Here is a 14,283-nt window from a genome sequence, read left to right as displayed (position 1 = left end):
TTTTTACATACGATAAGCATGGAGGCCCTATCGTTTAAACTTAAATAACAACAAAAACTAGCAGACTAAAATTAAAATTTTTGCGCGTAAATATTATGGCTGAGGGAAAAGTTGGAAATATACATATAATCTTTAAATCATTTCAATAATCTTTCAACTCATTTAATAATTTGGTTGATTTATAACGCTTTGCTGGAAACACAAGTACGTACATACCAGCACTTAAACTCAATAATTCGACTTTATGCAAGTGTTCTGACTTATTGAGTTAACTCAACTATCGATAGGTTACTCGGGTCAGCCTAAATAGCTTATAAAAAGCATACTAATTCAAATTAATTCCTGGCCCTGATATTTCTTACCTGTTTTTCGTCGATAACTTTAAACATGATCTATAGGTTGTGTTCGTTGACGAATAAAAATGGGGTCGTGCCAGCAGTCCCGCTGATAAATTTGATGTCTATCGATGTTAGACACAAAATCGGTCCCAGCATGGAAGCGACTCCTGCAGATCAGCGAAATGTGGAGATAAAGGCACGGATTCCTGGCGGAAGTGAGGATTTTGCCCGCCGCCTGGACATCGCCAAGAAGCTGACTGGCAGTCAGACAGGAGAGCTCATCGTCCAGCGCGATGTGTTCTTCGAATCGCCGCTGGGCGGGCGTCTCAAGCTGCGGTACTTGCAGCCTCCGTCGCGCTCCCAGTTGGTCTACTACGATCGACCCGATGTGGCCGGTCCTAAGCTGTCCTGTTTCAACAAGATTGAAGTGGACGAGCCAACTGTGCTGGAGAAGATTCTGGGCCGGACGAACGGCATCTTAGGCCAGTTGGATAAAAAGCGCCATTTGTTCATCCATGAGCAGACGCGTATCCACCTGGACGAGGTACAAGACCTAGGTCACTTTATGGAGTTCGAGGTCTGTCTGAGACCGGAACAGACTCTGGAGGACGGCCAGACCATTGCCGAGCAGCTCGCGAAGACTTTTGGCATTCTTAAGGCGGATCTAATGACCGGCTCCTACTTCGATGCCCTGCGCGATGGACACTAAAAACGCTTGACTGCGCTTTTTATAATTCCTTGTAAAAACAAAGTAAAACTCAGGTCTGGACACGGATATTTACAAAAGAACGAATCTGTTTTTATTTTCTCACTTATCTCTGTAACACGATTAGGGGTCGATTTAGACTGAGGTTAAACCGAGCATAAATGCAAAGTGGTCAAAAGGACACGAACATAACACCGAAACGGGGAGGACAAGACCATGCTGACTAAGGCTATCTATTCTTATAAACTAGGACTGAGAATTGCACAGGACGACACACACAAAATGCCACTAGAAAGGGTCTACAATAAAAAAAGAAACAAAGAAGAAACATCCCGCGATGTGCTGGCCATTTGGAATGGACGCTTCTCTTCTTCTTCCAGTTCGTTGGCGTGGATTCTGGGTTTCATAGAGCCCTTGAGCCGAGCCGGGACTCCCATGTTCGTTGACTAATTTTGCATCGCGGATGTATGTATGTATATGGGCGTGGATATATGTGTGTATATGCACTATGCGTATGAATGTATATGGCGCTTGGATGAAAGAAAATCTCTAGCAGTAAGAACCGATCAAGCTGATGGACAATGACTCGGATATGGGATCCGGGGCCGAGATCGGCTTCCAATACAACCAGTTATAGCTGACTAAAGGAGATACAGAAACATCGAGATAATGTTAGAGGGAGTGCGCATGCACAAACAAAACAGAGCAAAAGCAAGAGATAGAGAATGATACTCACGGACAAAGGACTGTGTGAGGCGAATGGAGAGGGTGCGGCACCGGTGGCGACACTCGCTGGTGGGGCGCAGGATGATAAAGCGCGTGCCCACCGCCTGGTGGACATACACATTGGGGCACTCCGTCTCAGGCAGCGTATAGGCCGGCGCCTGGGCCGTGTCGATGGCCACGTAGCGCTCTAAAGCAACGCCCAGGCTCGGAAGGCGGGACGGCCGGGCGAAGATGGGGCGCAGCAAGCGAGCGGGGAGCATGCGATTGCAGCGCCACAGATTGTGCGCCTGCTGTGTCCAGGTAGGCGGATCGATATTCGTGTTCATGTCACTGTTGCTGCTGTTGAACTGGCCAAAGAGATCCTCGAGATTGTGGACACCCTGGTTTGTGGAGTGCACCCGGTACGCATCGCGCTGGAAGATCATGTGGTTGCTAGTATAGATGTTGTAAAATTCGCTTAGAACCATGGCATCCTGTTGGCTCTTGAACGCAAACGGCACACTATCCCCCTCAGCCATTGTCTGGCGGCACTTGAGGAGCAAGGATAAGCCCTTATCGCTGCCGCTGACAGGGGCATGTAACTGGGCGCACTCATCGCTCTCAAACCAGACGCTCTCCACATTGGCGCAGGGGCCGCAGCTGAGGTCCTCCATCTGGAAAAACGGATTGCCCATCAGACAGGACTCGTCGTAGAACTCGGTCAGCCGGGGAAAGCGCTGGATCAGCGGCATGGTCATCCGCCGCCACATCCGCATCCCGGGGTACACCGTCGACTGTACTACGCGCTCGTTGCTACCGCTCGATGTCTCATAGCGGTATGCGGCCACGCACAGCGACACAAGCGTAAGGTAGAAGAGCCAGCATAGGATCTGGCGCCGGCGGTCAAGCAAATGGTGCAGTACCTCTAGCTTGAGGTAAGCCATCAGTTGCGGCGGCGGTACCAACGTTGCGCTGCCCCCGCCCATGCCGGCCATTCGCTGGCGCCAGTTGCGCTGCTGAAAGTACTGGAACAGCACATAACTGTCAAAGGACAGGGGCCGCACCTCACGGTGGGCCTCGGCTAGGCGGCGCAGCTTGCGCACGGCAGTGCTGTAGCGTTGCAGCAGTTGCTGGCGGCTCAGTTGCACGAAATTTAGATCGATATCGATGTCGTAGTCATCCATGGCCTTCCTTTTCTGCCGGGTCTCGTACGTCTCCACATCCGTTGTCGTCTTTGTCGCCTTGTTCCTTGTCTGTGGGGGACTGTCGTTCACCCTATCGCTCGCGGTAACTATCTCTGCTTGCATATAAAAGTGTTATCTTTTTTGTTGTCTTTAAAATTGTTATAATTTATTGCTTTTATTGTTCCCCTTGTTTTTGTTAACGAATGTTTTGTGGCGTGAGATTTTATTTACATTCACAAAATGCGCCGTTTGGCCGCGAGGTGGCGCTGCGTATGTTATCAAACAAACGTGAAGGCGTGGTGAGCGGGTAGCTTTGTTTATTTTTTCGGGCAGGTATTTACAATGTATTCCAACTTATTTCTTGATAGGTTTTTTATATTTTATATACATTTTTCTTCGCGTTGGTGATTCTACGTAATAAAACTGCACCTTCTCGCACCACAATAGAAATAAAAACACACTATCGCGTTCACTGCAGTTGCAGCTAGTGGTGGAAGTTCATAATTTAGCGTCCAAGGTTTATGTTCGGAAGAAAAACGCTGATCCTGGAAATTATTACTTTATTAAACTCTTTTCGTTACAATTTTCTCCTAGCTATCATTTGGATTATCAAAAAATTTAAATTTTCATAGTCTTTCATCGTTGCTGCCACAATCGATAGTTTCTGTCAACACACATTGAGTTATCGCTAATATCGATTGTTCTACTGCTGGCTCGTCAATTTTATTTGGAATTTCTGTGTGTAAAAATTAAAAGCCTGCGTTACTAAATTTGTCAGATCATTGGCAAACACACGCCTGGCCGAAAAAGCGACTCAAAAAAGGAGTATCGAATTTTCCCGTTGCAGCGGCTGCTTGCGGAAGAATAACGTTTTGGAGGAAGACTAGCGGCGACACACGCACCCATACACATATACAGCGTAAAAACAAAGACTCAGCATGCCACGAGGAAAGTTCGTTAACCACAAAGGCCGCAGCCGTCACTTTACATCACCCGAAGAGCTTCAGCAGGAGTCCGAGGAGGAGAGCGACCAGTCGAGTGGCAGCGGTAGTGGTGAAGAGACCGGCGGTGACAAGGCCTCCGGTAGTGCGGCCACATCCAAGTCGAAGCCTCCAGCGACCCGTAAGACCGCCACCCGTCCAGCCCACCGTCAAAAGCAGCGTCCGGCGGTCAGCTCGTCGGAATCCGATTCGGAGGAGGAGTCCGAGGATGACTCAGAAGCAGAGGCGCGAGATGCCAAAAAGGGCGTGGCCTCGCTCATCGAAATCGAGAATCCCAACCGTGTGACCAAAAAGGCCACCCAGAAAATAGCAACTCTCAAGCTGGACGATGGTGGGTCCTCCACCACCAGCTCCACCGCCGCCGCCAAGCCGGAACTGTCCCGTCGCGAGCGTGAACAGATCGAGAAGCAGAAGGCGCGCCAGCGTTACGAGAAGCTACATGCGGCCGGCAAGACGACCGAGGCGAAGGCGGATCTCGCTCGGCTGGCCCTCATTCGTCAGCAGCGAGAGGAGGCCGCCGCCAAGCGCGAGGCAGAAAAAAAGGTGGCAGCCGACACTGGAAAGAAGCCGGGGGCGAAGTAGTATCATACAGGATCGCCAGCCCGCGATACCTTAACCCGTCAACTGATTCAGTAACAGAACCAATGGAAGGGCTAATGGCAATTAGTTAAGAAAACGTAAAGTAAAAAATTTATCAGAAATCAACGCAAAAGGATGAGGCTCGCTACGCATCGCATCTCATCGACCCCGAACCAAACCAAACGCGATATGTTGCATCTGCCACAAGTGCCGAGTATCCATGAGAAACGCTAAAAACTAAATTTCGATCTGAGTGAGCCCAATGTCAAACAAATTTCAGGTTTTCTATGCAGCGTCTTTTGTAATTGAGAATTATAAAAATAAATAAATATATATATATATACATACATATGATATATATGTATATTATGTACAACCAAGTGACGGCTATTGAACTCTCTCTCTTCCAATGATAACCTCCTTGCTGGGCCGCCATTGCGATTTAAAGACAAACACATTACGGGATACTTTACAGTCTGCAATGCGCATATAATCTATTCAGAATGGACCTACGTACTAGCTATAACTACTCCAGAGCGGGACAACCGGAAATCCCTGAACTGGGTCTGGCCTATACTACCTTCCAGACCTCCTCGAAGGCGCTGCAGAGCTTGGAGCATGCTATGGCCGCCGACAGCGGGTAGTTGCTGATGGAGAAGAGCTCCTCGGTGTAGTCCGTCTTGAGAACGCCATGCGCAAAGGCGCCGATCACCATAACCACGGGCTCATCGTAGGCAACGCTACCTTCCTCGCCGTGTGGGACAAGATCGCGGCAATTTGCGACAAGTTTCCCGGAGAAGGACATGGCGTATTTCTTGCAGCCGACCGGCAGATGGTCTGTTATGGGGTTCTTGATAACACTCATTAGGCGGCGAGACGAGTCGTTGGCCCGAATCTGGAACTTGTGCAGCAGTTGGACCATAAGACCGGCGAACCGCTTGAAAGTGCGTGGAATGCGCGTTTGGGGATTAATCTCGATGAGAACATTGTGTTCGGTACGCACAAACACTTGGAGCAGGCCCGCACGGTTTAGCGGTGAGTCGAATAGCATCAGTAGGCATTGGTGGGTGATGTCGGGGCGGCAGGAGCCCGGATCACGTTGATTCTTGCGCATAATACCCGCATGGTCGTCGCAGTTCAGCAGTTCAAAAGTGCCGTGCACCTGCGGACGGGTGGATATTGTCAGCTGTCAGCCAGGTTGAGGGTTCGCAAAACACTCACCTTAACCGTTTCCAGCTGGGCGCCCTCCAGTACGATAATCAAACGCTTCTCGCTGGCATTTACGTGCAGCACCTTGAAGTGTTTTTTGTCCAGATCGAATTCCGGATCGTCGGTCTTGCGTCCCACAAATTTGCGCTTGCGATTTATCATTTTTCCTTGGCCTCCCATTTTATTTCGAAGTGTGCTATTAATTTATTTAATTTATATATATTTCTACAAAAACAAAAACCATGTGCACGCGGCGGAGAGAAATTATCGATGGATGTCATATATTACAGCCCTGCAAGAACGTTCGATACTATCGATAGCCGTACTCATTCCTGCCATCTGCAATCATAACAAGAATCAGCTGGGCGCTAAAGTTTTTAGGCATTACAAAGCTTACAAAAGATTCTTTCAAATAGTTAAACATTTCGTTTAGCCGGAACAAGCATGTCTGCTCTACGCCGTGACGTGTCCCCATTTTTTCAACGGATCCGGGCCTTTCTCCTCGGTGTAAGCATGGAACCGAACGGCGCCCCGAGCGTCTCAAATGTTACGTTATGTAAGACAAAAAACGGAAATTTATACAATTTTATTCCAGCGTGAGCACACTCTGGCGCTGCGCTTCGAGGACGACGTAGCCGATCGCACCCAGCCCCCTCCAAAGATCCCCGACGGACCTTCGCAGCTGTACTCGGCCAACTATTATTGCCTGCGCGATGGCCGTCGGGAGGTGAATCCACCTATTGATCTGGTCGAGCAGCAAAAGCAGCTCTCAGCGGATGGCGGTGCGTCCACGGCGACCAAATTACCCACTCCGGGCCAGGTATATGCCTGGGACTAAATGACCGAAGAAATAACTCTTTTTTTGTGTTGTAACTTGATGCGGTTGAAACTAAAATATAATCAATTTAAGCATTCAAAAGTGTGGTATATAAATCAATCATTTTATTTTATTGGAATATTTACAGTGCGGTCGTCTTAAGAACTAATCAAAAAAGGTAATAAAATAAAAATAAAGCCACGCAGGCAACAAGAAACGGGAAACTTCCAGAGAAAACTCAATAGACGCGCGGTTTGAGACCCACATTGATACCGGTGGTGGAGCGGAGGATGAGGTTCAGCACTAGCTGGACGTCCTCACCTAGGGGCAGCAGTTCAAAGTGCCTCACCATCTTGCTGATGGTGCTTTTCATCTCCAGCATTGCAAACTTCTGGCCAATGCAGTTGCGTGGTCCCGCAGAGAACGGCGTGTAGGCGAATGGATTGATTTCGCCCTTGCGCTCCGGACTGAACCGTTCCGGCACGAATTTATTCGGCTCGGGGAAGTAGTCCGGATCGCGCTGGGAATGGTAGATGAGTATCATAACATCGGTCTTGGCGGGTATGAGTTTGCCGTCTGCAAGAAGCAAATCATCATCATTAATGATCAACATTTCTTAAAAAGGAACCCAAGGGAACGCACCCAGCAGTGTGTCCTCGACAATGTGGCGTCCGATTATCGGTACCGAAGGGAACAGTCGCAATGACTCCTTGATCACACACTCCAGATACTTGAGCTCGCCTAGCAGCTGGATGTTCACGGGGGCGTCCTTCTCGTCGCCGAGCACATCACGCACCTCCTGAAAGACTCGAGCCTGCACCTCTGGATGCCGGGCCAGCAGATAGCAGGTGAAGGCAATGCTACTGGTGGTGGTGTCGTGGCCCTCAAACATGAAGGTATCTACCTCCTCTCGTATGTCCTCATTGCTGAGTGGAGCCCCGTCAATGGAAGACTGTAGGAGCACATCTAACAGGGCCATGCGACGTTTCTGACCCACATCGTCCAGGGGCGATGCGTTGGTTGTCTCGTACGTGCCATCTGAGATGGACTTCTGCAAGAGGTCACGACGCTCGCTGATCACGTTGTTGGTGAAGTCCTGCATGGCCTTTATGTTCGCACTCAGCTTGGCAAAGGCGGAGGGAAAGAACAGACGCATGGAGATGTCCAAACGCTGGGCGGGATTCACAAAACGCTCGGCCAGCATGCCAGAGGCCCTGAGACACATGGGATCGGAATGAAGAGGCAATCCAAACAGTCTAACGAGTTAAACTCACGTTTTTACCGACTGGACATAGGGAAAGTTGGGTTGCAACTGGGCATTTATCTTGACGCCCATGGCCGTCTCGGCGATGATGTCCATGGCGCAAAGGCAGGCTACGGGGAACATGTTGATCACGGTTTTGCCATCTGCCCGGTCGTACAGATTCTTAGCCATGATGGCACTCTGCTGGTCAAACACCTCCACAAACTGCTCGAGGATCTTGAAGTGGAACGCAGGCGTGATGATCTTGCGCCTACGGAACCACTTCTTTCCCTTGCTCAGCAGAAGGCCATCGCCCAGCCAGTTGACCAGCAGGCCGTATAGGTTGTTCTTCTGTATGGTCTGCTGGCTGCTCATGATCGCCTCAATCATTTTGGGGTCCGCCGTCATGAAGCCGCGGTCTTGAAGAATCTGACATCGCACATTCTTGCCATGGGTTTGGATTAGGCGCCACTGCAAGTCGAACACAGCTGCAAGAGAGATTTGGTTTTGGTATCTGTCGCTTGAAAGGATCGCTGGAGCTCTGGGCTGGAGCTAGCCCCCGACTCCGTTTCTGTGGCCTACTTTTGGGCGACTCATTGATCATCAACGGGGCATTACCCACAAGCGGCCATGCTTTGGGTCCAGTGATTCCTGCCCGGTCAAATAATCTTTTGTGTTTCCGGCCGACCAGGTAGTCCCACACCAGGGCCACAGTAAGCAACAGCACCAACAGTTCCACAAACATTTTAACATGCAGTCGTTCCTAATTTCCCAATTTCCTATTTCGAGCTTCTTTGTTTTTCGGGTCTCTCCAACGCGCTTACAGACCACAACTAATGGGCTATGCTCGGTGGTGGGGCTGTTTTGTAGCCAATTCTGACCGAGATAAGGGTTCTATAATCAGCGGCCAGTATTTACCAGTACCAAGTGTACCCAAGGCGACGGTCACCGGCAGTTGGCGTTGGTGGTGGAGGTCAGAACGGGCTGGAGAGTCTTGGTGAAGGCGATCCCCAGATGCCAGGGGCAGACGCCCTCCCTTAGCCTTGGCCCTCTCTATCATCTATCATCAACCGGGTTTTCGGAAGTGGAGACATCTCGATCCCTCGATTTGTTCGGGCTATCACTGAGTTTATGGATCAGTTACATTATCAGAGTAATGGCGTAGATGCAGATAAGCCTGGTTGGGAATCTCCTCCCACCCACTGGGGACCCATTCATTGCGTTCATCGCGGCGCACACAACAACGACGAAATCGCCCGATCAGCATGACTCAAGGTCTTTGCTTACTATCGAAAGAATAAAAGTTCAGATTGATACGGTAGTGGGAGTGGAAGTGAAAGTGTGGGAGTGTGCCAGTAGGTCGTCCGATCCGTCCCTTTCACAGATTATCTGCTCTTTTTTATATACCAAACATTCCCCCAATAGCTGCCAAAAGAGTCTCTGCTCTATCTATTCCAGAGACATGCTCAGTCAACACTTTTGTATATATACAATAATTGTAGTTACTCTCATACAGGAAAAAGGATTTCTAACAAACACCGGCCAATAAATCCTGGCTGCAAACAAGTGACGATTAGTTTGTCGGACTAAGGGTTCCTCACATAAGCCTACTCAGAAAGTCTCTCTTGCTAGTCTCCACTGGCTGCATGGTTGGGAAATGGTATCGTTGGGAAGGTACAATCACAAATTAAATAAGAGCATATTATTATCTCTTAAGAACCGGCTCTCTTCTATTCATGTCTGAGTGGGAGCATTGGAGTGGGCGCTCCCGTGACCGAAGAGCGTATCTGAGGTCGACTTGGATGCTGTTCTATAACTGGTAAAACTACATCTCAGTGTAGACTCGTAGCCGCTCTCATTTCTCATAGAATTTCCACGAGTCTCTCATTTCCTAGAGAGTGAATTGAGAGAGTGTTCTTTATTCATTTGTTTATACAGTTGATTTAGAATTTTAATACGTTACCCGATTGGACCTTTGCTTACATTCCAAGCCATAAAAACCAGACAAGACCTATATCAATATACGCAATACGATATATTCATACATTGATGGTTTATTGTATAACCCTCTGTTGTACATTTTGAATGCTTATTAATGTATAGATCTTAGTGAACCCTTTGGCATCGAACTTAATGTAAATATCAGTGGATTCTCTTATCCAGTAGAAGATACATTTTGGTACCTTTGAGATTTACTGAGCAGTTTCTTTCAATTCAGACAAGTAAGCATGACGAATTATAGCTTAGCAATCGTGATAAGAATTGCGAGAAATCATCGTGATTCGACAATCCACTCAAGTCTAGTGGCGTAATTTCTCTTAGGCATGGCTCTCTTACGATCCGGACCGGCTTGCCGCTGACGCGTCTCGTAATCTGCTCACTGCCTGGTGGAGAGGCTCACCCTCGAGATAGCGGGAGTGAGATAGTCAGTGCAATGGTCGGCTATGGCTTATTCGTAGTTCGTTTGTAATTGGGTGTACAATGCTCGCGCTTGTTGTGTTCCTGGTGGCGCTTACGACAGTTCTGGTGTGGGATTTTTTTTGGCGCAAGCGGCGCAATGATATACTTCACTATATGCCAGGTCCGCGGGGTCTGCCTCTTGTCGGCAATGCCCTCATGTATCGTGGCCTCGATGCCGAACGTAAGTTTATTCCCAGACCAATATTGTATGTTACATTCCATAGTTACATAGACTGTATTTTTATGCTTGCAGAGATCATGGGTTTTGTTAGCAAGAATAGGAACAAGTACGGTCCACTCTACAAGGTGTGGGTGCTCAACCAGCTGGCCGTCTTCTCTACGGACCCGCATGACATCGAGTTCATCCTTAGCAGCCAGCAGCACATCACTAAGAACAATCTGTACGAGCTGCTCCACTGCTGGCTGGGCACGGGCCTCCTAATGAGCACCGGCAAGAAGTGGCATTCCCGCCGCAAGATCATCACGCCCACCTTCCACTTCAAGATCCTAGAGCAGTTTGTCGAGATCTTCGATCAGCAGAGCGCCGTGATGGTGGGGCAACTGCAACAGCGGGCTGATGGGAAAACAGCCATTAACATTTTTTCGGTTGTCTGTCTCCTGGCGCTAGACATTATAGCAGGTGAATGGGCGATTTGATTCTCTCCCATCTTTAATAGACTGTATCTTCTGTATCTGTATCTGTATCTGAATAGAAACCGCCATGGGAACCAAGATCCAGGCACAAATGAGCCCCAATCTGCCCTATGTCCAGGCCGTCACGGAGTGAGTCGTCCCTCTTTTCAGTGAGAGCTTTTGCAATTTTCCGCGAGTCCCTCATTTTGTTTTCTTTCAGTGTGACCAACATCATGACCACCAGGTTCATCCATGCCTGGCAGCGCATCGATTGGCTCTTCCGCCTGGTTCATCCGGGAATGGCTAAAAGGCAGGATAGCGCCATTAAGGTGATGCACGACTTCACTGAGAATATCATTAAGCAGCGTCGGCAGGCCCTGGTCAGTGCAGGGAAACAGGAGGAGGAGGAGGAGGTCAAGGAAGACGATGACCTGGGACAGAAGCGTCGCATGGCCCTTCTGGATGTGCTCCTGCAGTCAACCATCGATGGGGCTTCACTCAGTAACGACGACATCCGGGAAGAGGTGGACACGTTCATGTTCGAGGGTCACGATACCACTACCTCGGCCATCTCCTTCTGCCTTTACGAGATCTCTCGCCATCCCCAGGTGCAGCAGCTTCTGGTGGAGGAGATCCATGAGGTTCTGGGTGTGGACCGCCAGCGTCCGGTCACCCTGCGGGATCTGGGTGAACTCAAGTATCTGGAGAATGTGATTAAAGAGTCGCTCCGCCTGCATCCTCCAGTGCCCATGATTGGGCGCTGGTTCAACGAAGATGTGGAGATACGTGAGTGCTTGGTTTGTCGCTTGATTCCTGAAAGTACCTGAAAGTAATCACTCCTCGAAATTGCAGGGGGAAAGCGCATTCCAGCTGGGACCAACTACACCGTCGGCATCTTTGTCCTCCTCCGTGATCCCGAATACTTCGAGTCCCCAGACGAGTTTAAGCCGGATCGCTTCGACAGCACGTCACCCCAGACGCATCCCTATGCCTATATTCCCTTCTCTGCGGGTCCACGCAACTGCATTGGTCAGAAGTTCGCCCTTCTGGAGATGAAGAGCACCATCAGCAAGCTGCTGCGTAATTTTGAGCTGCTGCCTCTCGGTCCCGAGCCACGACCGGCCATGAACATTGTGCTGCGGTCCGCTAACGGGGTTCACCTGGGTCTACAGCCGCGTTCAGTACTCGCCAGTTGATCGCTCTGATGGCTCTGATTATGCTAATCTTTCCCATATTGGTTTGCCCCATCGGCTGTGGATTAAACAATATTTTTTAGTCGAATTCAAATTTTGGTTGACTTCTGTTCACGTGCTCACTTGTTACTCTTCTTAATGGCCAACAGCTGGTGGCCAGGTCAGCTGTTCTCGCTTGATTCTCGCTCTCTGCCTCTGTCTCCCTCTGCTTGGCGGTGGACTTTTCGAACCCTTCGCTTATATAATCACTCAGAACCCCGCAGAATCTATACAAATTAAGCACTTGACACATGTCCGAGTGTACATATAAATAGTTTTACGGGTTCTACTGGTTTTTAACGGTGGTCGATAAGATTTGAGCTTCCTCTCACTGTGCCTTAGCCGACAGTGCATACTTCTGGATTTGGATCTGCTTGCTTCGGTTTGCAGTATTAAATGGATTCGGAGAACATGTTGATGGCTTTGCTGCTGACCATGGCCCTGACGCTGATTGTGGCTTGGCTACTGCAGTTGGCTCTGAGGGAGATGAGACATCCGCTCAGGGGATTTGTGCCCAGCGTCTCGCGGGTGCCGTTGGTTGGAGCCGCCTGGCAAATGCGCAGCTTCCAACCGGACAGTAAGAGAACCCACGCTGCTCCGATATTGGAACGATATTCACTTTGTGTCTTGTCCCCTTAGATCTCCACGAGAAGTTCGCCGAGTACGTGGAACGCTTCGGACGTAGCTTCATGGCCTCCGTTTGCGGCCAAGTCATTATGGTCACCGCCGAGCCGAGTCATGTGGACGCCCTGCTGCACAGCCAGAAACAGCTGCGCAAGAGCAGCATCTATGGAGCCCTACGCGGCTGGCTGGGCAATGGGCTGCTCCTCAGTCAGGGCGAGCAGTGGCACGGCATGCGCAAGATCATCACCCCCACGTTCCACTTTAGTATCCTGGAGGAGTTCGTCGAGGTGTTCGACAAACAAAGTCAGCTGCTAGTGGAGCGCCTGCAGCCCTTGTCGAATGGTGGAATGGTGGCTATCAACATTTATTCATACGTGGGCTTGGCCGCCCTCGACATCATCACTGAGACGGCCATGGGTGTCTGTGTGAATGCTCAGCTCGATGCGGAATCTGCTGTGGTGCAGGCCGTCAAGGCGTAAGTTCAACTGCCTTTCTAACGTGACTGAATGTGTCTGAATAACTCAGTCCTGCCTCCAGCGTGACTAATACTTTGGCGACCAGGTTTATGCGTCCGCATCTTCTGCCGCCGTTGCTCTTCCGACTCTGCTGGCCCAGTGGCTTTCGGAAGCAGCGGGAGGGTATCAAATGCCTGCACCTGTTCACAAACAGCATCATCGAGCAGCGTCGCCAGTTGCTTAGGAGAGAGAATGCACCGGGAGAGCCAGTCGCGCGGGACAGGCGCAATGCCTTGCTGGACACACTGCTGAGGGCAACGGTGGATGGCCAGCCGCTGACTGACAAGCAGATACGCGATGAGGTCAACACCTTTATCTTCGAGGGCCATGACACCACCACCTCGGCCATCTCCTTCTGCCTGTATCTTCTTTCGCGGCATGCGGCAGTCCAGGAGCGGCTTTTTGATGAGGTGAAAGGACACTTTGGCCGCGAGCTGGACCGATGCGTGGTATATTCCGACTTTGCTGCTTTGCCGTTTCTGAATTGTGTGGTCAGGGAGGCACTGCGCCTGTATCCGCCCATTCCGGCCTTGGGACGTTGCCTGGAAACAGATTTGGCAGTAGGTAAGTGGCTACTTAGACTAAGCGTACAGATAAGACACAAGATTAGGACATGCCTATCCAGAAGGTGGACGCATTCCAGCGGGGACCAATGTGATTCTGCTGCTCTGGCAACTGCTTCGGGATGAGATGCTCTTCGCAGATCCACTGATTTTTCGACCGGAGCGGCACCTCTCTAATAAGGCCACTTCTAAGAAGGGCGCATACAGCAATATACCCTTCAGTGCGGGACCACGCAACTGCATCGGCCAAAAGTTTGCCATGTTCGAGGTTAAAACCATGATCATAAAGATGCTAAGAAATTTTATACTGCTTCCCCTCGGCCCGGATGTGGAGCCCTCTATTAAGATCGTATTGCGATCCCGAAATGGCGTTCATTTTGGACTTCGCCCACGCGTTTATTGATATTTTGCTTACATCTTAATTTTCAGAAACAATCAGCTGTCTGCAATGCAAGCGATATCGACTATTTAGAT

The 14,283-nt window shown here is 49.8% G+C and overlaps 7 protein-coding genes across 7 annotated transcripts; 4 read left to right on the top strand and 3 right to left on the bottom strand.

Annotated features, from left to right (window-relative positions):
• Positions 1–423: 423 nt before the first annotated feature.
• On the top strand, positions 424–1,565 carry LOC6600117. Its single transcript, XM_002025248.2, has 2 exons — positions 424–1,100; positions 1,172–1,565. Exon 1 carries the CDS (start codon positions 457–459, stop codon positions 1,045–1,047), a length of 591 nt encoding a protein of 196 aa, XP_002025284.2. The 5' UTR covers positions 424–456; the 3' UTR covers positions 1,048–1,100; positions 1,172–1,565.
• LOC6600116 lies at positions 1,112–3,333 on the bottom strand. The gene is made up of 2 exons (XM_026990826.1): positions 1,781–3,333; positions 1,112–1,685 (listed from the first exon to the last, which is right to left on the bottom strand). The coding sequence occupies exons 1-2, from the start codon at positions 3,054–3,056 to the stop codon at positions 1,594–1,596; spliced, it is 1,368 nt and encodes a 455-aa protein (XP_026846627.1). The 5' UTR covers positions 3,057–3,333; the 3' UTR covers positions 1,112–1,593.
• A 341-nt stretch (positions 3,334–3,674) lies between these two features.
• Positions 3,675–4,862, top strand: LOC6600115 (28 kDa heat- and acid-stable phosphoprotein). Its single transcript, XM_002025246.2, has one exon. It carries the CDS (start codon positions 3,872–3,874, stop codon positions 4,514–4,516), a length of 645 nt encoding a protein of 214 aa, XP_002025282.1. The 5' UTR covers positions 3,675–3,871; the 3' UTR covers positions 4,517–4,862.
• A 116-nt stretch (positions 4,863–4,978) lies between these two features.
• LOC6600114 (ribosomal RNA small subunit methyltransferase NEP1) lies at positions 4,979–5,943 on the bottom strand. Its single transcript, XM_002025245.2, has 2 exons — positions 5,735–5,943; positions 4,979–5,675 (listed from the first exon to the last, which is right to left on the bottom strand). Exons 1-2 carry the CDS (start codon positions 5,900–5,902, stop codon positions 5,085–5,087), a joined length of 759 nt encoding a protein of 252 aa, XP_002025281.1. The 5' UTR covers positions 5,903–5,943; the 3' UTR covers positions 4,979–5,084.
• Positions 5,944–6,107: 164 nt separating this feature from the next.
• LOC6600181 (NADH dehydrogenase [ubiquinone] 1 alpha subcomplex subunit 7) lies at positions 6,108–6,641 on the top strand. The gene is made up of 2 exons (XM_002025244.2): positions 6,108–6,229; positions 6,318–6,641. Exons 1-2 carry the CDS (start codon positions 6,167–6,169, stop codon positions 6,558–6,560), a joined length of 306 nt encoding a protein of 101 aa, XP_002025280.1. The 5' UTR covers positions 6,108–6,166; the 3' UTR covers positions 6,561–6,641.
• A 76-nt stretch (positions 6,642–6,717) lies between these two features.
• On the bottom strand, positions 6,718–8,565 carry LOC6600180 (probable cytochrome P450 4d14). Its single transcript, XM_002025243.2, has 4 exons — positions 8,365–8,565; positions 7,814–8,270; positions 7,182–7,753; positions 6,718–7,115 (listed from the first exon to the last, which is right to left on the bottom strand). The coding sequence occupies exons 1-4, from the start codon at positions 8,525–8,527 to the stop codon at positions 6,778–6,780; spliced, it is 1,530 nt and encodes a 509-aa protein (XP_002025279.1). The 5' UTR covers positions 8,528–8,565; the 3' UTR covers positions 6,718–6,777.
• Positions 8,566–10,016: 1,451 nt separating this feature from the next.
• On the top strand, positions 10,017–14,270 carry LOC6600179. The gene is made up of 9 exons (XM_002025242.2): positions 10,017–10,423; positions 10,496–10,882; positions 10,956–11,025; positions 11,096–11,661; positions 11,728–12,066; positions 12,508–12,684; positions 12,747–13,206; positions 13,269–13,810; positions 13,872–14,270. Exons 1-9 carry the CDS (start codon positions 10,264–10,266, stop codon positions 14,210–14,212), a joined length of 3,042 nt encoding a protein of 1,013 aa, XP_002025278.2. The 5' UTR covers positions 10,017–10,263; the 3' UTR covers positions 14,213–14,270.
• The last annotated feature ends 13 nt before the right edge of the window (positions 14,271–14,283 follow it).

The sequence above is a fragment of the Drosophila persimilis genome, unplaced genomic scaffold, assembly GCF_003286085.1.
Source record: "Drosophila persimilis strain 14011-0111.01,24,50 unplaced genomic scaffold, DperRS2 tig00000622-arrow-arrow-pilon, whole genome shotgun sequence".
Taxonomy (NCBI): Eukaryota; Metazoa; Arthropoda; class Insecta; order Diptera; family Drosophilidae; genus Drosophila; species Drosophila persimilis.
Note: the sequence above shows the minus strand (reverse complement) of the source record. Positions and strands in the feature narration are given on the sequence as shown.